General features: G+C 44.4%; 2 protein-coding genes across 9 annotated transcripts in view; one reads left to right on the forward strand and one right to left on the reverse strand.

Moving 5' to 3' along the window:
* Window positions 1-2,387: 2,387 nt before the first annotated feature.
* On the reverse strand, window positions 2,388-7,752 carry ubxn2a (UBX domain protein 2A). 2 transcript variants are annotated; one of them, XM_076084629.1, is made up of 7 exons: window positions 7,633-7,752; window positions 7,264-7,326; window positions 6,627-6,729; window positions 6,123-6,232; window positions 4,621-4,758; window positions 3,996-4,157; window positions 2,388-3,311 (listed from the first exon to the last, which is right to left on the reverse strand). In XM_076084629.1, the coding sequence occupies exons 2-7, from the start codon at window positions 7,305-7,307 to the stop codon at window positions 3,128-3,130; spliced, it is 741 nt and encodes a 246-aa protein (XP_075940744.1). In that variant the 5' UTR covers window positions 7,308-7,326; window positions 7,633-7,752; the 3' UTR covers window positions 2,388-3,127. The 2 variants fall into 2 exon arrangements, with proteins under 2 accessions (XP_075940744.1, XP_075940746.1); XM_076084631.1 differs by having other exon boundaries at window positions 7,641-7,743.
* Window positions 7,753-10,162: 2,410 nt separating this feature from the next.
* Window positions 10,163-23,372, forward strand: part of atad2b (ATPase family AAA domain containing 2B) — a 59,455-nt gene continuing 46,245 nt past the window's right edge. For 6 of the 7 annotated variants that reach the window (XR_012951605.1, XR_012951606.1, XM_076084833.1 and 3 more), the window contains exons 1-19: window positions 10,163-10,415; window positions 12,028-12,194; window positions 12,491-12,522; window positions 12,643-12,790; window positions 13,339-13,438; window positions 13,556-13,688; window positions 13,879-14,022; window positions 14,141-14,216; window positions 14,406-14,507; window positions 14,652-14,763; window positions 14,879-14,994; window positions 15,150-15,324; window positions 15,537-15,625; window positions 16,305-16,464; window positions 17,634-17,724; window positions 17,840-18,151; window positions 18,811-18,964; window positions 20,136-20,322; window positions 20,521-20,706. Coding sequence is in view for 5 of the 7 variants with exons in the window: in XM_076084833.1 (XP_075940948.1) it covers window positions 10,317-10,415; window positions 12,028-12,194; window positions 12,491-12,522; window positions 12,643-12,790; window positions 13,339-13,438; window positions 13,556-13,688; window positions 13,879-14,022; window positions 14,141-14,216; window positions 14,406-14,507; window positions 14,652-14,763; window positions 14,879-14,994; window positions 15,150-15,324; window positions 15,537-15,625; window positions 16,305-16,464; window positions 17,634-17,724; window positions 17,840-18,151; window positions 18,811-18,964; window positions 20,136-20,322; window positions 20,521-20,706 (2,583 nt within the window). In the remaining 2 variants the exon portion in view is untranslated. The remainder of the gene's footprint in view (window positions 10,416-12,027; window positions 12,195-12,490; window positions 12,523-12,642; window positions 12,791-13,338; window positions 13,439-13,555; window positions 13,689-13,878; window positions 14,023-14,140; window positions 14,217-14,405; window positions 14,508-14,651; window positions 14,764-14,878; window positions 14,995-15,149; window positions 15,325-15,536; window positions 15,626-16,304; window positions 16,465-17,633; window positions 17,725-17,839; window positions 18,152-18,810; window positions 18,965-20,135; window positions 20,323-20,520; window positions 20,707-23,372) is intronic. The other variant, XM_076084834.1, reaches the window with a different exon arrangement.

Here is a 23,372-nt window from a genome sequence, read left to right on the forward strand (position 1 = left end):
TCTGAAAAGTGAATCCAATGTGATAGTGCCTTAAACTTGCATTCTTTCAAATAGCCAGCAGGGGGCGACTCCTCTGGTTGCAAAAAGAAGTCAGATAGAAGTCTATGAGAAAATGACCCTACTTCACACTTTATTCCTGAGTAAACATTGTAAACATGAGTTTATGGTCTCAATCTCTAGCTTCAAGTCTTCTTCAATACAGCATGATGTTCATTTAGTAAGTTATGGTCCATTTAGAGTCAAATAGACCATAAAGCAGGATTTGCTTCAGGGCGGGGCTACGTTGTGATTGACAGGTTGCTACCACGACGTTGTCCGGTCCGGGAGTTGTCTGATAACTTCTCTGTCTAGATGGCGACAGCCAAAACCAAGATGGCGGTGGCCAAAATGCAGAGCTTGAGGCTTCAAAATGGCGGTCCACGCACCAATGGGTGCCCCACGGTGATTGCGTACCTTCAGGCCGAGTTGTATAAAGAAATGATGTAGCCTACAATGTCCATAACTAGCATTTATTACCTCAGAGGAGTTAACGGAGGTTCTTTTCAGAGGGAAAAGAACCTCAGAGTTATTGTGATTGACTTGTGTTAGCATGTCCTGCTATCTAGCATGTAAGAGGCTAGCCTGCCAGCTAAAGTAGCTCACCAAATAGCCCCGGAGCAGTCCCTATATGTCACAGAGCCTCTATAACCCAAATAAGTCATAATTAATTTCACTGTCCCCTTCTTTCAACCCACATGAGGCCTTTAAAATGTTTTACTTTCGAGCCCTGTAACCCCGATGACATCATCAGGGTTATTTTATTCAAACTGGCTTTTGCATTTTCTTCAGGCTCCCCCCAGAGACACACGAGACATTACACATCTTACTCCTAACATCTTAAGCAGGGTTTCATTTGTATTGTTAGATTGCTATCACCAGGATCACCAAGCCAAATTCCTTGTATGTGTAATGTATACTTGGCAATAAACCGTTTCTGATTCTGATTATTTGTTTAATTTAGAAAACACGTGGCTCTATGAAATAAAATATTCTCAAATATACATGAAAATAGTAGACAGCAAGCCTTTTCTACACACATCTCTCTGGTTGGAGGAGATGCAGTTCCACACATACTCGTAATGCTATTTTTTTAAGGCCCTTTTATCAATCTTTCACTTATGATATATTGAGTGCCTTTCATTTTCCAACAAAGCACTTTCATAAGCAGTTCCTTTTAGTGCAAGACGCTTACTCTCCACAGTAAGCCTCTCCTCAGAGCATGACAACAAACATGTCATGGAGACCTCAGCTGGTGAACCCAGACCTCTCTGTAAATCCCAAGCATGCAAACCCCTCAACCAAAACCACATTATCGACAGTGAGAGAGGCACCGCTGCAGAAAAGTCAGGCATATGACCTGCATTAGAACGGGTATGTTTCCGATAATGCGTGAAGAGGAATGTGCAAAATGAAAAGGTTGGCCGCTGCACGAGTAAAAGCGTCCTTCTGAAAGGAAATGTGGGAGTTAAAGGGAAAGTAATTCCCTGCATGCTTAGCCTTATTAAATATGTAGCAGAAAGGAAATGTGCTCTCTTTTACTCTTTAGCCAGACCCCCCTTTGGCTGCCAACCAAGCGATGCCCACAGCCTGCACTTTCAGGTCAAAATCTTAAAATGTGGCCTCTTAGAAAGGTAATTCTTCAGAGGGGATTATACTATTCGAGACATCTCTTCGCCTGACCTTGGCCGTCCTGTGGCTGTCATCTCCTCTTCCTCAGCCACGAGCAAATACAAGCCCTCCTCTGTTCTGCACTAGCATCCCTCCCGTTGCTTTAAATATTGAAGATGGATAATGGTGTTCGCCCTCTTCCCGAAGCCAAGCAAGAAAGTTTAGAGACGGAGAAGCAAGCGCACGCATGTCCTGAAACACAAGACGCCTCATTCAAGAAGAAGAGCGGGAATTCAACTTTACTCAACCCCATCTGAGTGAGATTTCTGTTGCTTTTTTTAACCCATTGACCACTACGATCACCGTCGGTACACTTCATACCATCAGATACATGCTTCCCATACTGTGTGTCTTTGTGTCAACACTGTGAAGTCGCCATTCCTGCAATTCGGACTTCTTTGACATCAGTAGCTCCCCTCCCCCCTCACCTCTTGAGTCTAAATCCCCATTTAAATCTGTAGTAACAGCACAGATGTTGCATTACAACACGGAATAAGGTGCTGCATGGGTGTCATATCATGAACACGTCAAGCTGATGGATGCCTCAATTATCAAATGTTTCGGTCAGCAGTCTTCACACCTGGGCAGCAAATAACAATATGAATTTCAATGCTGAAAGGGCTTTGAAAATATGCTTTATTCAATTAGTTTGAAGGTCAATAAATAAATACAAATTTGCAGAACTTTTGAGGATTTTTATTGTACCTTGATATGTTTTGAAAGGATGCAGTCAAATAAAACAATGCATTGTGCATGCTGAATTAAATAATGAACAAAAGCGCAAAAATGGTAAAAGAAAAAATATAGACCTCAACAGTCAGGCCAACACATATAACAGTAACAAGCTGTCATCTTTCCCCCTTTTAAATCCCAATAATGTGCAAACATATGTTTATTAAATGTAATTGTAAACTCAGAGATACAAATGTAAATATCAGCCCCTTATTCATTTATTTCTTTTACTGTAAATAGTGCAGAAAAACTGGTGATCACAGTTTGGGAAGACTTAAGAGAGTTGGTCGGTGGTGCTGGTGGTGAAGGTATTGTGCATGTGTGTGTGAGGGGAGGAGGGTGGGTAACATGTGGTAGAGCAACAGATGGACACATCTGCACGGGCGACAGAATCCGTTTGCCTCTCTTGAGTTTGGGGGTTTTGGGAGATCTGTTGGCAGGTAAACGCTGTCCTCCAGAGGAAGAAGACAAAAAAAGCACTGACAACAAACAAACAATCTCTCCATTAGGCTGTAGATAAGCCCACATGGAGATTTAAATACGTCAATCATAGAATCCAGCGCAAACTTTAGAATAAAGCAATATTATAAGTTACAGGGGGCCTTGAGACTGCAATCAGGGTCTTGGTGAGGTGTCAGTAAAGGGGTTAAGGGGTGTGTTGTGGGCATTACGGGGGGGGCCCTTTTAGTCAGGAGTGTCCAAACGGAGCCTGCGTGTCCAGAGGTCTCTGGACGATGACGGCGGTGGCCAAGTCGGCCTCTTCTAGACTCAATTCTTTGTCGTTGAGTTCCCGGAAAGGAACGGACGTCGTCAGGACGAAAGGCGGGCAGCTCCTCTGGCAGCGCGCCACGAAATCTTGAACATCGGCGATCCTAGAGAAGAACCAGAGACCGAATTTTAGAAAGACATAACGGAAAAAAACATAACAAAGAAAGGCAGGACGGTTCATCAGCAGCAAAGCATCACCGCACAAATACTCTACTCTCTCTTTTGACACATGACGTCTCTCTGTGCTCGTAAAAAACATCCATTATTAATCACGGCCCACCATATACATGCGATCCTATGGCAGCCCGACACACACTGAGGCTCGCTGAAGGTTGGAGGGGTTCAGCCCTCCCTATCCTTTAGCTAACCCTGTTATATAAATGCTGCATCCCAGTTACGCAATCCCTCTCTGGGGATTTTATAGATCCACTCCGCTGCTCCATCTCAGATTATGTTTTCTGCAGCCCCCTGCACTGTGGCAGGGGGATATAACATGCGCCGTGCCTTCGACTTCAGCAGACTAGAACAAAGCATTACGTAATCCTCAAACAAACCCCCTCGCCAGCTCCCAAGCTAGTACAAACAAAAATCTCGTGTCATCCCTTGAACTACTTCTTTTTCTGCGATGCTTGAGATTATGGGATTTACAGACAGCATAGCAGTGGTGGAAAGTGTCAAGATAGTCATTGCGCAGAATACTAAATCGGTCTTATGTAGATAATATTTGACGATGTCAAGCTCAGATGTGGAGAGATGCGTTTTGGCCTTTTGGACTTTGCGATACACACCGATGCTTTAGGTTGAACCTCTGTACCAATCTCCTGCCGTCAGCCAACCAGATCTGCAGGGAGGTAACAGGAAGGGCGTGGTCTAGTGTTACCAGGGGAATAGGAGGAGATTCTCCGTCCTCGTGTACAGATGGTGACCTGGCCACTACTCTGGGCGCCACACTGGGAGTAGACAGAAATAAATAACAAATTAACGATCACTTAAAAGTGCATGCACACAGCAAATGCATTGTGTATTTGTGTAAGTGATTAAAACTAGGTGTAGTCAGACAAACCCTCATAAAAAAATATTTTGGGACTCTCTGGAAAATGTCGTATTTATACGACGTTATTAAATGTTGAGGCTCAGAGTTCATCAGGTCTGTTTGCTCAGATTTGCTTGTGGGTGTTTTGATAGCTGGATTTAGAAGGACACCTAGTGGTACAAAGTAGTATAGCACCTTGGAACTTGAGACGGACACAACAAAGCCAACTCAACAGGTACATTATTGATTATTTAGGACCATATCTATATGCTTAATTATTATTTATAAAAAGTTCAAATCGTGTTTCAACACATATAATACTCTAAAATGTACATGTAATGTATTTACCTTGTAATATTATCACAACAGCGATCTCTTACCTGCCAAGTCGGTACCCTCGGCCGCTGAAGGGGTGAAAGGCCTTTTTCCTGGGAACGTAGTTTTCTTCCGTCAGATCCTCCACACTGATCTCCAGCTCCTCCTCCTCCGCTCTGCTCTCCCACTCTTTCGGAAGCTCCCTGGGGCAGATAAAAGACCGAGCATCAGAGTCTAGTCGGATCACTCAACATGACAAATGAGCACTAATGAGCATTATGCTTTATCTATCTTATGTCGCCGGGTTGTGGTCTGTGGGAGGGACCTCTTTACTGCTAAATCCTCTTTGCAGACTGATGGGGTTTGACTGTAACATCGAACCGCATACAGACATGTTACTTTTGAGTTACATACACAGTACACAGGGTATACATTGTACATGTGTGAAGCTTAAAGGGTTTGTTTGCATCCGTGTAGCATTTGGTGACATCTAGTGGTGAGGTTGAAGATTGCAACCAACTGAAACTTCTCCCGTGTGCCAAGCGTGTAGGAGAACTACGGTGGCCGGGCGCAAAATGTGAAAACGTGACTGGCCCTGTCTTGAGCCAGATTTTGGTTTGTCCTTTCTGGGCTACTGTAGAAACGTGGCGGAGGAGAACCAGCTTAGTATTTAGATAGAAACGGCTGATTTTAGGGCCACGAAAATACATTGATTCTTCATTTCAGGTGATTATTAAGAAAAAGATGTTTCTTAATATTATATTCCACTTCTGCCAATAGATTCCGTCTTAATGTTACACAGTGTGCCTTTAAGTGAAATTTGTGGTCAATCTGAATGACTCAACATGTGTCGCCTGACTTGGCTTTGCGGCCATTCTGCTACCTGGTGGAGATTTCAAGTTGGACAATAGTTGAGGGCAAAAATTACATTTTACGCAGACATTTAAACAATGTAATACTAGTTTAGCCTTAAGAAAAAGAGAAGTAAAAGCAATTACTTACTGACATACTTATTTGGTATTTATGTAATGTAGTTCTCCGTAATTCTGTTTTAGACGGTGGTGAACTATAATAAAGGGTTGTTATTTTTTTTTTTTTAATAACTCAAGAAATCGTATCAATAAGTCACTGACACAGGTAACACTGGTTTGTCATGGACACAAGTCACATTCTCTCAACACAACCCAGATTATTTAGTGATAAAGTAGAATGCCACAATGACAAAATAGAGTAATAATAATAACGCTGCTTTGTTATTTGCTTTTGATCGGCAGGAGAATAATATGAGTTCCAATACCCGACCATTACATGGAGCACTGTCCTCCATCTTTGATTGCTTGAGAAATGCGAGAGGAACAAATTAGGTTGTTTCAGGCACAAATAACAGGTCAGAAGGTGAGCTGTTCAAGCCCAGCACGTGTTGAAGAAGTTGTTAAGTCACCGATATCAATCAAAGACCCAATCAGAGCTCAAGATATCATGGTCCTTTTGTGCTTTAAGGTTGTAAAATCTCACTCAATACAACTGTAACACCTTTACAAATTCTGCCATGGTCATTTTCACTCACCCCCTTTTGATGGAGTCCAGGAAGTCTTGATTCTCTGGTACGGAGTAGCTGCGGAACTCCTGATCATTTACAGTGAAGCCATCCTTCCACAGCCTCACCACCATCTCCACCTGGAACGAAGGCACAAAAGAACCCTGATCAGCTGTCGCTGTATGTGCTGGACTCCAGAGCTGAAGGAAGGCTCTGCAGCGCGGGAGGTCAGCACATGTCATGTAGATCAGAACACTGTCTTCTGAATTATTTTAATGTTAGCCTAAATGTAATTCCCTTCTGCTCGTTTTTTTAATATAATATGAATATATTACTGTATTTCAGTGTGTAGGTGTTAACTTTTAATATAAGTATTCATTCATTTTTAGGCTACAAGTCTACAAATGTATTGATTTAGTTCATCACATCTAAACTGCAATCAATCTGATTGATGTGTGGACGTAAAGAGGTTTTCCTGCATCGACCTGCAGACATTTGGCCCTGAAGATTTCGTGGTGTGAGTTAGTTGCTGACCTTTGATGTCCCCGAGGCATCGTAACAGATCTTCTCCACCTCATCGAGGAGGTCTTCTACCGAGAAACTACGCCTTATTGGAGCCTCCTCTTCATTTTCGTCACTGACGGCCAATAAAGAAATAGACAAGTTTGTAATTCACTCATTACAGACGTCTTACTGAATTCAGCCTGCAGTCCCGGGCTTTATTGTACAGAAACATTGCATTATTGAGTTATTGCCCCTAAATTATAGTACAGCGTGCAGGTTTGTGCGCCAGAAAATGCACCTCAAGAAACAAAAGTGCTCTCCTTCACCAACCAAATTGATTTCTCATTATTGATGCTTCACACATGATACTGACCAATGAAATCAAGTAATTGGGTTGCATTGCTATTTTTTTTTTCCTTTAGGAAAAACGTTAATAGGAGATATGTCAATTATTTTTTGGGTGACTAAAATGTATTGAATTTTGAGTTTTCAACAACACAAAACACACACAATGCAAGACTAAATAAATAACTAGATGGATAGATTGACCAATACTGAGATGAATAAAAACAAAATGACACTAAACTAAGGTACCGAGTCAAATGTTCCATTTGATTATAAGGAATTTTAAGGAAAAATAGTTCGCAATTAATTTGTTGTGACTCACCAATTCTCATCTTTCTCACCCCCCACAGTGTCAATATCTTTCATGACGTTGTGTGTTTTCCATCTAAGAAAATGAAAATGAGCAAAGCAAACGTCACGATAGGGCCTACCGCTGCTTTAAAGGCATCTTTAGTACAATTCAACATTCAATTAGCTCAACGGTTTATTGTGTAAATGTATTCACGCGTTATTTTTTATAGAGCTCTATAACGTTATCCATAAACACGATATTGTAAATTATGGTGGGCGTCACGCAGAAAGCCATGGACGCGCACAGAGCCCACGACAGAGGACCTGTGCATCATAACATGATCATAAACACACAGTACATGCTCATCTGCATGCGCGTATTAAGGTTACGGTCACATACTGATTTACCAGTCCGCGTTTTCTCGGTTAATCCCCGGGCTACACATCTGCAGCGGCCGTAAGGTTCGTGGGGCGGCTCTTCTGCTGAGCAATGTATGACGTGACAGTGCCGTAAGTCGACTCCTCTCCTGTCGTAGTGAAACCAAACTGGGCTGCTGAGCTCAGCACTTCCAGTTTGGAATTGAAACCGATTGAGACTGATGATGCAGTATTAGATGACAATGGAAACACCACTAATGTTACGATATCTATCCATATATCCATCTATCCATCCATCCATCCATCCATCCATCCATCCATCTATCCATCTATCCATCCATCCATCCATCCATCCATCCATCTATCCATCTATCCATCCATCCATCCATCAATCTACCTACCTACCTGTCTCTCTGTCTTTCTATCTTTCTGTCCGTCCGTCCACCATCTATATATCTGTCTGTCTGTCTACCTACCTGTCTGTCTGTACTGTCCTGTCTCCAGCTGTGATGTCCCGGTTGACTCTCCTTCCCCCAAAGTTATCACTGCATTCACACACTCACATCATGAGGGACGTAATGTCAATAATTAGGTTATCATGATATTATCATGAGTACAGTAAATTCCCTAATTGCACTGCAGTAATTGTGCATTTCCTATAATCCTTGTATTATATAGTGCATCTGTGGCACAGAGAGATACCACCACATCTGGACAGTATAATAAATTCATCCTTTGTATTTTTCAAAGTCAACGCTCTGCTATTCCTATAGAGGACGATATTAATACACTCTGGGCTACAACATCTGCCCCTCCATTGGACACTGAACAGTGGACTGCTATAGTTTAATTACATTTATTATCCCTTAATCTCTTCATCTAAGTATATTATTCTTTCACATCCAATATAAATTTTAGTCTACACCCCACCACACATCCATTAACTAAGAATGTTCTCAGTTTGAAGGGTTCCATTGCCATGCCCCCTACTGACCACCAGGAGCAGATACTGCTGCCACAACTGTGGTGATATACTGTAATACAGCAATACAGTATGCACTATCAGTCAGAGTTAATTAATTAATAAATGTATTAATTAATAATTAACTGAATATGTGGCTAAGTCACTTTAGTATGCATAATTCACAATATAACTAAAAACAGAGTCAGGCCAGGGCCTCTTTACTCTCTGATGAAGCCGACATAAGTGATCGAAAGGCTCAATAAATCCTTTATTTGACGGTAATTTCACGGTATATTGATGTACATAGGCCATTTGAAGAGTTTTTTAAGGCTTCAATCTGGTATATAGTAGTGGGGTTACCCATTTTTCTGGATCACAGATTCAGTAGCTCCATGCACACAAACAAAAACAATAATGATTTGATTGTGCTTTTTAAATGGCATCGCTTGAACCCCAAAACACGAAACAGATGGCTAGCACAGTTGCATTTTCAGTCAAGCCAGAAATAGAAGAGGCTACACACACATACACACACACACACACACACACACGCACACGCACACACACACACACGCACACACACAAGTGCACACACAGGTTTGGGGACCCCACTGTGGTCCCCAAAGTGGGGTCAAGGGATCCCACAGGGTTTCTGGAGACGATCACTGGAAGTTCTAAACTTTTACTTCATAGGAAACCTGGTGTGATCAAAAGGTTTCAGACATTCTGCAGTAGAGACGGAATGACAACAAAACATACTGGTTCTTTGTAGGTTCAACCAGTTTAATTCTGCCTGATGGATATTATATTTAATATTGTCATTATATAATAATGTGGGAACCAAATGGTGTGTGGAGAACAAGGCGAGGAGCGACACTGAAAACAAGAAGAGAGGACAATGATGGTCATTATTTCAATAACTCTGACAACATGCATTATGTTTATAGTAAAGAACTTTAAAAGTTTGATATTTAATCTTTAGTTATCTTGCAAAATATATTTGATGATGTTTTTATTATCATCTCCACAGTTCTGGAGCGAATGACCCCGCTCCAGGTTTTACATGTTTGCATAGTTTTGATCACAAACTTTCTGATGTTAACTTTCTACACGTTACAAAGGTGACTGATTCGTTGTACGTAATGTTCTCTTTGTGAAGAAGAAGAACTTTTTCTTCACATAACTTGGAGTCTGCCCACTTCCATCTGGTTTGCTTCAGACCCGTCCCACTGCTGTTCATCTGAAGGGTACACTGTGTACTCAAGCTTACAAACGTCATATTTACTTTTTCCTCACTTTTTCTTTCTCTTTAAATATTCCTTCAGTGATTTATTGTGCTTAAATAGTAGCCTGATTAGTTGATAGACTTTAATTTACTATATGGAATTCAGTATCACTAGTATTCACTGGACATGTTTCTCCTGTAAATAACATTTTGTTTCTGTTGATTATTATGGTCCTTGTGATATTTGTATAGTAAGTATATGATACTAGTTTGTGTGTGGCAGTAGTCCAGTCAGCGAAAATGAATGCACCTGACAAACAGACCTACATCCACTTCAGAGAGAGAGAGAGAGAGAGACAGACAGGAAGAGAGAGAGAGCGAGAGAGAGAAAGAGAGAGAGCGAGAGATAAAGAAATGGCGCCTCGATGCTGCGCTCACTGAGGCAGTCTTTGGAGCCGGCTAAAGGAGATCCAGTGAGGGTTAGGCAAAAGGAGAAACGAACGTTACTAAACTAAACATGGTGAACACAAGGAAAAGCTCCCGGCCGGGGAGCGGTCCCTTCATCTCCTCGAGGACTAGGTCGTCGTCAAGAACCGAGCGAAACTCTGAGGAACATGTAAGCCGGGTTTCTTTTCTTTTGCACCGGCGAGCGCTAGCTAGCTCCGCTAGGTAGCCTGTAGCCTGTGGCCTCAAAGGTGCTCCACACAATGTATTATTCACGGCAAAGCACGGGAAGTGTTGACACTTGACACCCACCCAGTCACGCAGATACACAATAAAGGACTTCAATGCAGCGATTCCTGCGCGTGTCACCCGCACTGAACGTTGTTGCACAAGCTTGTCAAATTACAAGCTAGCGATGTTAGCTCCTGGCTAGCTCTAAGTTGAGTTCCCTTTGTGTTTGGCAATTTTTAGCCCGACTGACTTGTTTGCACCATTGTCTCCACAAATATCTCTAAATAAAGACAACTGTGGTTTTGTCACGAGGCTATCGGCACGTCTTTACGTGGCCGTCCCGGACGCATTGGCGTAGTTTATTTTTCTAAAATGTGAAGAGACAAAAGCTTCAAGTGAAGCTAGCGTGGCTAGCTCGGCAGCTAGCTTACAGTGGGGGAAGGGAGTCCCGGGTTCAAAACAGTTGACTGTCTCGAGTCCCGTATTAAGCAAGTCTGAACTTTGTGAACTTTCCTGTTGTGAATGCCCCCCAAAAGACCCGGATGCAGCGGGCTTTTACAAAAAAAAGTGTTTTTTAAAAATGCACATTTAGTGCTATCTTTGTGGTTATTCGAAATGTACACTAAATTAATAGCTTATGTTTTCACTGTGGTCGCGTGACCTACAAGCACAGCATGACAGCCTTTGTCTCAAAATGTAAACATTGAGATTACGCAAGGCCAGAGGGTCTCGTGTCGCGGCATTACTTACGGGTATTGCAGCACTTGACACAGACGAACTCTGATCAGATAAATTATAGATGATCAATGGCACATTCTCGAGTTTTAATGGGCTGTTTGGCGAGGGTTTAGACTTTCGAGTTATTCCTGGCTGCACTGTTGACAGGTGATAATGCGATCTGTGATTAACAGGCTTTAGAGTGGTGCACCTAACACGTTCACGATGCTATTTCCCAATAATATTGATTGTTTTTGCACACTTAATGCTCAACCATTTCCCTCAATTTTCTGTGTCCAGATTGACGATGTTTGGGAAATGTTTTTAAATGACTTCCAAGGTGCACCCATCAGGCCACAGCTGTTCGTACTTTATGCACTGCTGCGTCTATCCAGTCAGTCAGTCTGTCAGACAGACTGACCGTCTCTGCAGGCATTGCAGACAGTTTCCTATGACAACAGTGAGATATGCTCTCATATCGGAGGGGAAGTTGAGCTGTGAAGGGCTTGAGGATCAAGGGCACATGTCTGGATGGCGCTCTGTTGTGATTCGGGGAATAGGTCGACGAGGAGTTTGGTGCGAGGCGTCTTGTCTCATCATTATACTCGTCTTTTATGTCGACGTGGAGTTGATTTGTTACTGGAGCAGTTTGTTCATGCTTGCCTGTTATTTGCTTAATATTCTGGCTTCACACGGTGATTGACGGGGGTGAATGTTTTATGCAAAATAATTGTCAAGGGCTGTCACGGTATATGACGAGGCCTCCTCTGTTTTATTTTCTGTTGCATGCTTGTTCTGATTGTCATTTTTTTGTGTGATCCTTGTTTGTTCAACAGAAGGAGGCCAGTAGTGATGTGAGCAGTCCCAGCAGCCCGCGGCTGGCTCCCCCTTCCAAGCGGACGCGGCGACAGACTGCCTCCGAGCCAAGCTCCAGCGATACCTCCCCGTCCCCACAGACTAAGGGCCAGAGGGTCAGCTGGGAAATTCCCACCTACCGCACCAGGTCAGCTGCTGGCCTTCGTTTCGCTCATCATGAGTATCTCTGAATGGGGTTGCATAATTTTTGTGCACCACTACGATAGGCTAGTGCATTGCTACACAAAGTCTTTAGCAGAAATAAGTTCAGACAAAGTTTGAATAAGCAGCACTTTCTCTAGACCGCTATTTGTTGCCGCTGAGTCAGAGTTCATTCTTCTCATGTCATGAATTGCAATCGGACGAACTTAAACGTGAGCTCCCAACCAACCTTACTGTGATTAATCCAAATTTTTTGACTTTGTTTTGTTGTTCTATTTCTAGGTTGTCCTCTCGCATAATGCAAAATGGACACGGTAATGCACTTCTCTTTAAATTTCTCCCTTTTTATTTGAAAGCCATACATTGAACGTATAGTTTGAGAGGCATACAATTGAAGAAGTTGGTCTCTAATTCAAGTTTTGTCAATGCTGCAGCCCATATGAGTCACAGGAGTGAGCAGAGTGGAGGTGGAGATCACTCTCACATGAACGGCCACGTGGAGCTGAAGAGGAGCTGCCGGGGGAAGAAGAGCAAATTTGAACACCTCAATCAGAGCCTGCTGTTTGACCAGCTGGTCAACAGGTAAGCTACCAGGCGCTCTGCTGACACGGCCTTTCTTTGCAATATTGTTTCCAACACAAGAGAAACTGGAAGTGGAAGATTCATCTTGGAACATATTGAGTTGGACTCCTTATACTTAGATTTTATTTTTATGAAATTGTTGTCCAGGTCTGCTTCCTTCACAAAGCTTACCAACAGTATATACGGCACAATCTACTTTAAGTATTTGGACATTAATACGTCAGTTTTATACAGAGTATCCCTAACTTCTGAACAGTGCAGCAGTATAGTCAGGGCTACAACTCCTACACTCCTGTTCTCTTAATATGCATGTGAATACCCTCCAATTAGAGATGATGGTCAGCATTTCACCATCATAGTCATTCTTTACAATTAGAATAAGAAAGACTTTACTGTCTGTCCAAAACTGCACTGTAGACGCCGTAGATCGTGTACCTCTATGAGATGAGAATTGTTTACCCATGTGTGTCTTCTGTAAAGGCGCCTTCAGTTTGTTATATTCTTTTTTTGTTCTCTCTCTGTGTGTGTGTGTGTGTGTGTGTGTGCAGCACTGCTGAGGCTGTCCTTCAGGAGATGGACAACATCAGCAGCATCAGGCAGAACCGTGAGGTGGAGCGACTCCGCATGTGGACCGGAGACACTGAGGAGGTGAGAGCGGCGCTGCTGCACCACACGGCCCAGAGCTAGAAGAGTACAGTACCACTGCCGGATGATCTTATGTGAATAAACGTGATAGTGTAAAGGCTCCGTGTTTTTATCTTTTAGGAAAACATGGACATGTATTCTCGGGTGAAGCGCAGGAAGTCCATGCGCAGGAGCACTTTCAGCATGCCTACACACCACAAAGTCCTGAGCAAAAATGAGCAGCAGGAGGATGAAGAGGAGGAAGGGACTGGAGGTCAGGTTCCCACTAATGTTACACTCATGAATCAGTGGAGCGAGAGAGAGAGAGAGAGAGAGATCACGGAAACCCAATGAACCACCTTTATTTTACCTGAATTCATCAACGCTAAACAATCTAGAGTCGATTTTAAAGTGGACTTTAATTTAAGTATTTGAAGCTTGAAACTGCGTTTTGTGACTGTCAGATTCTCACGGCCAGGAAGAGGAGGAGGATGCTGAGGATGAGGATGATGAAGGGGATGAAGCAGAAGAGGCAGGGGAGGAGGATGACAGACCGTACAACCTGAGGCAGCGAAAGACCGTGCAGAGATATGAGGCACCGCCTATTGGTAATTGCTGATCTTTTGTACACACATTTTGTTGAGCTGTTCTCCGTTTAATCATGTTTGAAACTGTTCTTAAGGCTTGTTCTTCTGATAACCAGTCGCTTTGTGTTCACTTTCTCAGAACCTGTGAACAGAAAACAGAGCAACCCCTCACTTTTTGACACCCACAGATCCCCAGCGAGAAGAAGCCATATAAGGTTGGTAGAAATGAAAAGTCCCGGTCCAGTCTGACACTAAACGCCTCACAACGTGTAACTCATGAGCGGCCTTTTTTTACTGCCTCCACTAATGAACTGAGCTGTGGTTATAAAAAAGGTGTCATTGGTCTCTGCTGAGTCAGGAATGTGACGGTGTGATACTGATACTAGATTGTCTCACCACGCCAGAGTAAAGAAACATGCCATTCACAGCAGTGACACCACCTCGTCTTCTGATGAAGAGCGCTTTGAGCGGAGAAAAAGCAAAAGCATGACCCGAGCCAGGAACAGGTGAACCCTGCAGCCTCTTTTTAATCTTCCTCTAATTTCTATTTGCTTTGAAACACTTTTCTGGTATTTTTTTTTGGAAGGAACTTTAAAATAATTGAGATCTGGGTCTATTAAAATACTTGTCATTCCTATTTTTCTCCACAGGTGTTTGCCCATGAACCTGACTTCAGAAGACCTGTCGAGTGGGGTTCTGCGTGATCGGGCCAAAGTGGGTGCCAGCTTGGCTGATGTGGACCCCATGAACCTCGATAGCTCAGTGAGTGGAAACACTAATACACACCGCGTTAAAACACAGTTTTAGCCTTTTTTTATGAGACAATTACTCTTTGAATGGAGAGTTTTCATCGGTTACAAATGTGTTTTCTCTTCAGGTGAAATTTGACAACGTGGGTGGCCTCAGTAATCACATTCAGTCTCTGAAGGAGATGGTAGTGTTCCCACTGCTTTATCCTGAGATCTTTGAGAGGTTTAAGATTCAGCCTCCCAGGTGAGAACAACTCCAATGTGTTTATGTATTTATGTCACTTTCATGAGGGCATTTTCATGCTTGTGTTGGTGCACAGATGCCAGATATGAAAGTGGCTTACTTTTCGCCATTATCAAATGAACACGGTTTCCATCTCCTCTCCCTTCCCTTCGTAGAGGGTGTTTGTTCTACGGCCCTCCAGGGACCGGAAAGACCCTGGTAGCGCGGGCGCTGGCCAACGAGTGTAGCCAGGGAGACAAGAAGGTTTCCTTCTTCATGAGGAAAGGAGCCGACTGCCTCAGCAAGTGGGTCGGGGAATCTGAACGCCAGCTCCGCCTGCTCTTTGACCAGGTGAGGCACACTGGTGAGGTGGAAAGGGATGAACTGGACACTGTCCGTGTAACCACAGAATATTTTCAGCTCAGCTATTGCGACTTAATATCGTCACATTGTTGAGAAAACCTATTTAAGTAAACAGAACCCAGCTAGCTTAGTTATTTTTCAATGAGCGTGCTGTTTTTTTCTAATGGTTTGACCTTTGTCTTGTGTATGCTTCTGGTCAGGCTTACCTGATGAGGCCATCCATCATTTTCTTTGATGAGATCGATGGTTTGGCTCCTGTTCGCTCCAGCAGGCAGGACCAGATCCACAGGTAAGGCTGATTAAGAACACCTGAACGCTACCCCACAGCGGCGAAACTCTCAAAAACTGCTTTTCCTTGTGTGCACGTTGGCCTGCGTGCCTCTGCAGGCCTGAACTGCTGCTGCTGGTATGTTCCTTGCCAATAGGTGGTGCAGGTTTTCTTGCTCTTGACTACGGTCACGGCACTGCAGCTTTGATTTAGAAAGAAATTGTCTTCATTCGGATGACACTTGAGTTCATATTTGTTCATTTGAGTTACCGTCTATTTCATTTCTTACTTATTCAGCATGAACTGCAGGTGAGGAGGTGTACTATTATGCAAGCACAGCGTGCAGTTTATCCTTATGGAAATGTTTGCCGTCTAGAGAATGGAATATTTGTTACTGTGAAATGTAATTCTGGACGGAAGTTTATTCAAAACTTGCGTCTCTAAATGCCCTCCTGCTGCCATGCTGGGTAAACACATGCATGGAGCTCTCCTCAACATGGAAATAGAAGTGTTGATATATTTGCCCCTCACTGTTTTGTTCAATATGCGTGTTTGATAGACCAGCTCTGTGCTGTATTTGCAGGAATAATGTCTTGTTTATTTGGACACTACCGACTCACGAGTCTTGTCAATATTGTCTCAGTATTTGTGCTGTAAACATGTACTTACATTGCCCCCCCCCCCCCCCCCCTGCGTCTAGCTCCATAGTTTCCACTCTGCTGGCCTTGATGGATGGCTTGGACAGTCGTGGGGAGATAGTGGTCATCGGTGCTACAAACAGACTTGACTCTATCGACCCGGCACTCAGGAGGCCTGGACGCTTTGACCGGGAGTTTCTGTTCAACCTGCCCGACAAGAAGGTGAGGCGCCGTCGATATCGTGTTCACTGAACACGTGTTCATTCACCCAAACTACACATGCAACGTCTTGTTGTCACTGCATTGATTTTCATTAGATGGATCCTTTCATTGAAGGAGAAAGAATTATTTTATTTGCATACCTAGACGATTGCGTAAGTCCAACGTGCACAATGGTTTTAGGATATTGTTGCACCACAGAATCTGAATGCAATATTCTGTGTAAGGAGAAGTTAATGTACATACAGCGCTGTACACGGCCACATGCACGCCCAGCTGGTTGCTGGATACATTGCAGAAGTAAATGGTGTTTTACTCGTAAGAGTCGTGCGGTGAAATGAGTACAAGCAGCCCTCTGGCTCTTAAGAGTCTCCTCCACGGTTCTTTCCTCGCTGTTAGATGTTCTGATCCAATAAGCAAATGGCAAAGCAGATGCTCATTATGTGTCTGGAAAATTAAAAATAATTCTATGAAGATGTATTGCGATGCTTTACGCTTTAATCTCGCACTTGAGTGGACTTGTTTTTCCTCACATGTTAAATGTGACAGTGAGTCAGACGAACAGCTCCGTGTAGGTGACTCCTCTCCATCGAGCCGGGCTGACCAGCCGCCGCACCGTGGGATCGTTGGTAATCAGAGACCGGTTAAGCTCACCAGTACGGATCTCAAATCCTTGCTCTTGTGCAAACGGCGATCCGCTCTCCACATTCGAATTCAGCTCGCTCTCGTGATGCCCAAAGAAAGAGAACCCCTTGTGAAATCTGGCTCAGTGATGAAAGATGATGAAAACTGTTGCCCTTGATTCTCGACAAAGCCCACTTTGTTCTTAACGCCTGCTCATCAGAGCAGAGTCCTGTGGAGGCAATGAAACGAAGGGCGTGTTGTGCAGAAAGCTCACTCCTGCACTTGATTCCTTTTTGATTTTTCTCTTGCTGTTATCAGATCTAGATAGAGTAACAGTGAGTAACACATGTTCTTTTAATTATGATATTTCTGATGTGGTTTGTCATGCCTCACTCATCGACTCTATTTCTTGTTTTTACATTGTTTGCTCGTAGTGGAGGCCACTATGGCAGTTGAGCCGGTGTTTCTTTGACATGCTGTTCTTGTTAGTCTGCTGACTCCGCCTTCTCTGTTCTCTTTGTGTCTCTTTTCCTTTTGTCCACCACAAGGCCAGAAAGCACATCTTGGAGATTCACACACGGGAGTGGAATCCCAAACTGGCCGAGCCATTTGTAGATGAACTAGCAGAAAAATGTGTCGGTAAGAGACCGTATGCCACCTTTTGTTGTACAAGTGTCGGTTATTATTAAATCCCACATTTGACAATTTAAACAAATCAATAACTAACCTGTGTGTGTGTGTGGTTGGCTCCCAGGCTACTGCGGTGCTGACATCAAAGCACTTTGCACAGAGGCAGCCTTGGCGGCGTTGCGCCGCCGCTACCCTCAGATCTATGGCAGCAGCGTCAAGCTGAGCCTGGACGTCGCCTCCATCGTCTTAGGGCCCGCCGACTTCAGCAAAGCCATTACGACAATCGTGCCAGCCTCCCAGAGGGCCCTGGCCCCCCCCGGCCGAGCCCTGTCCCCCACCCTCAGGCCCCTGCTGGCCAGCTCTTTCTCTTTGGTGCTGAAAGCTCTGCTCCGAGTCTTCCCCCACGCTCAGTGCACTGACAGGGACAACACACACGGTAGGGATCTGGGTCCAGGTGCCCATGGTTTCATTTGTTTTCACTTTCCTACCGCCGGCAGCTGCTTCTCCCACGTCGGCTCTCTTGCTCTCTTCTCCCTTGCCACCCGTCTCACTTGTTAGTGTGCTTTTTCTGTAGCATTTGATTGTTTATTTCCCCCCTCACCTTATTACCAAAATGCTCTGTACCACCCTCACACGCTGAACCTAAAGTGTGATGAAACACTCCCCCAGAGAATGCAGAGGTGATGGCACAGAGATTGGATAACCAGTCATCCTGCTTGCACTTGAATACCTCAACTCCCACTCCAGTCAACACAAGTGTTTACAACAGATTAGCCACAGTGCAGCACTTGACCAGTGGGAGATTGCTTACGGGAGTTGCACCCAATAATGACCTACGGTTCCCAGGGTGCTGTATCGCTTTAAATGCCCATTACATCTCGCCTAATAAGCCAGCTCTGTTTTTTTTATTGTCACTTTTTCTGTTAAATGACCTCATTAATGTCAGTGATAGGGCCGCTTCGAGGATTAAACTTTGTGGAGACAAACTTTTAAATGCATTTGCCGCCATGGTCCTAAATAACCTGAGGAAAGCTTAGTTTGCCTCATATGCACGGCTGTATGAGCAGCGTTTCTCTCTCTCTCTCTGTGTGCCAGGCAGTGACAATCAGCTGCTTGAAGACCACTTGTACAGCGACGATGACAATGAGGAGCGCTCTGCCTCCATCTATGAAGTCCAGCCTGCTGCATCCCCAAAGAGTCAGCCGCCCTCCTCTTCTGCAACGCACAGACCCTTCCTCCACTTCTCCTCGTGAGTCCGCAGGAAACACAGAACATTTCATTCATTGAAAATAATTTTTACTAAATGTTTTCTGTCTAGAATTTGAATGCCAAAATACCAAGCAGACACAGAACATGTTTCTACAGAATACAGATGACCTAGTGAGCTTTAGAAGTACAGTTTACGTGCTAGTAGAGGGAAACGTCCTAATTAAGATATAACGCTTCTATTTCCCATAAAAGTCATCAATATGGAGCAACAAATAGTGTCTCTAGATCACAGGAGGAGATGAAAGTGAAGAGAGAGAAGGCAATTCTGAAATCAGAAATGCAATGGCTGTATCTATTCAGAAAGGGAGAGAGGTGAAGGAACCAGATGACCTTTCATTTACTGGAAGCATTTAACAATGAAGCTATCAAGCGTCTAGTTTTTAGGTCGTACAGAAGGCTGAAGCTTTTTTCTGCTACAGTGGTATACGAAAGAAAATCCTCACGGCAAACGTGTAGATTGATCGATTTCCAGATGTAGAAACAAAGCAGGGTTTGGTTAACTTGTTATCGGACACCTGTGCCACAACAGAAGCTCACACAAATCTCCAGGAGTTCCAATTACATGTGTCCTGCAGGAAGTGTTGCACATAACACGCATCACGAGTTACGTGTAACATCGAGACGCCATCACTTCTAAAACGGGAAGTAGAAATACACGTGTGGCGTACAAACACCCACTGTGCTGCTGCTGACGGGCACACGAGGGAAGCCTTCCACATGATATGGTGGATGCTGTAAGAAGCTTTAACGTGCGTCTGGCTCATTGTCCTTTTCTCTTTTCTGTTCCAACTACAGCACTCGAGCACAGGGTTCAGCTCAAAGAGTTCATTGTTGCTCAGAAGCGACACAAATCTGTCTTCATTGTGTTCTGATTGCTCTCATTTTGGTGTCTCGACCATTTTGTCCTTGAAAATGTTTCAGACTGACAGAAAGCTGTGTGACTATATCTAGAATGTTGCTCGTGTTGTCTACATGTACTGAGGTGGTTTCCCAGTAAAAGTTACATTCACAGGTTGTTAAGTTGGTATCAACTGCAGCTTTACACTCCGACATCAGCTTACTGAAGCACATTAACAAAACCGAGCTATGAGCTGGTCGGTGATGGAAAGGCGATGGATGTTATGCTCACCACCCCCCCCATCTGCTTCCAGCTCTGCCCTCCAACAGCCCACGGCATACCGGCCTCGTCTGATGCTGGCCGGGGCCCCCGGCTCAGGGCAGAGCTCCCACGTGGCCCCCGCCTTGCTGCACCACCTGGACAAGCTGCCGGTGCACCGGCTGGATTTGCCCACTCTCTACTCCGTCAGCGCTAAGACGCCAGAGGAGTCCTGTGCTCAGGTAACACACACACACACACACACACACACACACACACACGCAGATTCCTCACGCAAGGCCATCTGTTGCACAGGTGGTGGAAACCTGGAGAGACTAAGCAACTTATTGGCTTTTAGGTTTTTAATAATTTGCACTATAGCTCTTCTCTTATTCAGATTAAGGCAGCGATGTGTGCTTGACCTATGCGTGTGGCTGCAGGTTTTCCGGGAGGCCCGTCGGAGCGTGCCCAGCGTGGTGTTCATGCCGCACATCTCTGAGTGGTGGGACACGGTGAGTGACACCGTGAAGAGCACCTTCCTCACCCTGCTGCAGGATGTGCCCTCTTTCAGCCCCATCCTCATCCTCGCCACTGCTGAGACTCACTACTCGCAGCTGTCAGAAGAGGTAGGAACACGATGTACACACACCCGAGCTGACATTTTCCGATTTACCCGGAGGCCCGGGCCCATGTTCTTTTATGATTACGTACAGCTGTTGGTGGAATTGCTTCCATTATATGAGAGAGGAGAGTGTTACCTTGATGTCCTTTTTTAAATATGGTATTGGAGGCATGATTCAAAGGCTGTCTTCCTTTCTCTCATACTGGGGAGCCCTAGTGCAGACCCACGCAGGGTGTCACAGTCGAGGTCAGCGGCTCCCATCGAGTTTTTATCTATTTTGGCTCCATCTGCCTTTTCTTGTCATTTATCCCGCTCCCCACTTTTCACCACGGGCATCCCCACCCCTGCTCCTTCATCCTTCCCCTTGAATTTATTATTCTCTCTCTGCAAGCCAAAGCAGAGTCAGGCCACCCGGTGTGGGTTAGGCTGTGAGGGAGGGTTTGAGGGGAAATGGAAGGAATTGGAGGAGGGGGGAGAGACGGGTCAACATAAAGAAGAGGGTCTCTAGTCGGGCAACAGAAGGGCTTTAATTAGATCTCGGGGTTGGCAGCCCGATGTCTTCAACCCAGGACACACACACACACACACACACACGCACACCATTACAATATGCCTGTGCAGAATGTGCAGGTCTTTATTTCTGTCTCTTTGTGTGTGTGTGTGTGTGGGGCTGCTGTTTTTGCAAGGCCTCGGCCCTGCTATGCTACAAGGAGAGCTAGGCCCTTGGGGTGATTCTTTCTCTGTGGTTTGCTCATTATGTCTGAGGCACCGGGGCTGTTAAACCCACTGAGGCCGAAGCTCTTTTTTTTAACCCCCGGAGTTGTAGTTGACACTCTTTTCAATTTTTTACTTGCGTTTCTATCTTTCTTTCCCTGCCATTCTTTGTATTATGAGTTTGATATTTCCCTGCGACTCTTAACATTCTTCAAGGCGTTTTGCTTCCCTTCCCTCCACCGTGTTTGGTGATTAGCAATATGAAAGTGTCTCATGGCAGATTGCTGTTCATTACATGCTAGGTGGCTGAAACCACGTAGGATTGGCAATTACTTCTTTTCATTAAATTTACCTTTTCTTTGGTCATTGAACACATAGCGTGTAGCCTGGAGTATCGGGGAGCTCGTGATGGGACAAATGGTGTGCCCAAGTCAATATGGAGCCAGTGTGAGCATATCAACGCTGTCCTCGGGCTACGTCGGCTTTGTCCTGGCTGTTCTTCCCCATTTCAGTGTCTTGCGCTGCTAGTTTGTTGTGGAATTACTCCATTACACTTGTTAATCAGTTCTTCTTCTTAACTTCCCCAAACCACTCTACCTGTACCACACGCTGTGCCTCCTTCTGTGTTGTTCCCACACTGGCAATGACAAAGGACCGGCCTAGATGTTCAACAATGACATTATTAATATTGTTATATTATTATATTTACTAGTTTTGATAAGCCTGCTGTTCAATGAATCCTTCAGTCGTTTCCATTAACGGTGATTCTGGTTATTTTGGTTCCAAGTCTCTTGACGCTGTGCTGTTACCACATAAATACATAAATGGACTGTTTACATAAATACATGCTCTCAGCTGTACTACGAGTGTGATAACGAGCAGCTTTGAAGTTTCTGCCCACTGAAACCGGGCCTCGCGTTTCCCACTGAGCGTACGATCTGCAGATTATTTGCTGAGTGAGTGAATTTCTGCTGAGGCAGTGTGCATGTTAAGCAGTTTTGTCTCGTCTATAAATTTGACCTATTTCGCATTTCATTTGTTTTGTCAAATGATGCTTATCTCTCGTCTCAAAGTGGCCCAGTGGAGTTTTGGTTACATTTTTTTACGGCACACACACACGCGCGCTGCAGTCGATGGCGCTTCAAGTGATTTTGGCGATCTCTGGAAGTGTTGTTTCACTCTCTGGCACAGAGAACACAGTGACAGCTGCTGTCTCCGCTCCAGACCGCAGCAGGGAAGAGGCAGCATCCCTCCCCAGCCAAAGCTGACACCACAGGCTGTGGTCCAACTACACAGCCTCCCTCCCTCCCTCGGCAGACGCTCACTCCGTTACATCGACTTCCTCCACGGCGGAGGACCGATGGAAATGGCTCGAACGTGTGATTTAAAGTGTGACGCAACTGCAGTTAGAGTGAGATATAGTGTCCCGTCATTTTGCTCTTCAGGGTGTGCGGTTCCGAGGCGTTGTACATCACACAACGGAGTGTTGTAAATGGTATGAATATGCCCGTCACGATAACTTCTTTGCGACGGATATTATTGTCATTTTATGCCACTGATATGATAGAATAGCATAATAATACAAATACACCCTGTCAAAGAGCTATTTGCTTTTATTACTTGGTAATATTTGAATTGGAATGAGACAATGAGTCTTGCCTGCACATGCTCAGGTCTTACGATGGTAAGAGAAGCTCTCCTGTTTGTTCTGGCACCATGTTGGCTGAATATGTTGGGGACATTTTTAAGTAAACAAACACAACGGGCGATACCGAGGTCACGGTCATAAACAATAAGTGGATAATGTAATCGTAGCAGGCTTTGATATGAACCAGAGCTCAGCGGTTAGTCTTTATGATCATTTATCGTCTTTCAATGGAGCTCTTGTACACAACTCTTAAAGCAGTGCACTTTTAACATCACTGGTCATTTCTCCTCAGTGGATGTAAAACATTC

Source organism: Anarhichas minor, unplaced genomic scaffold (assembly GCF_050575085.1).
Source record: "Anarhichas minor isolate MPS153535 unplaced genomic scaffold, ASM5057508v1 ptg000136l, whole genome shotgun sequence".
Taxonomy (NCBI): Eukaryota; Metazoa; Chordata; class Actinopteri; order Perciformes; family Anarhichadidae; genus Anarhichas; species Anarhichas minor.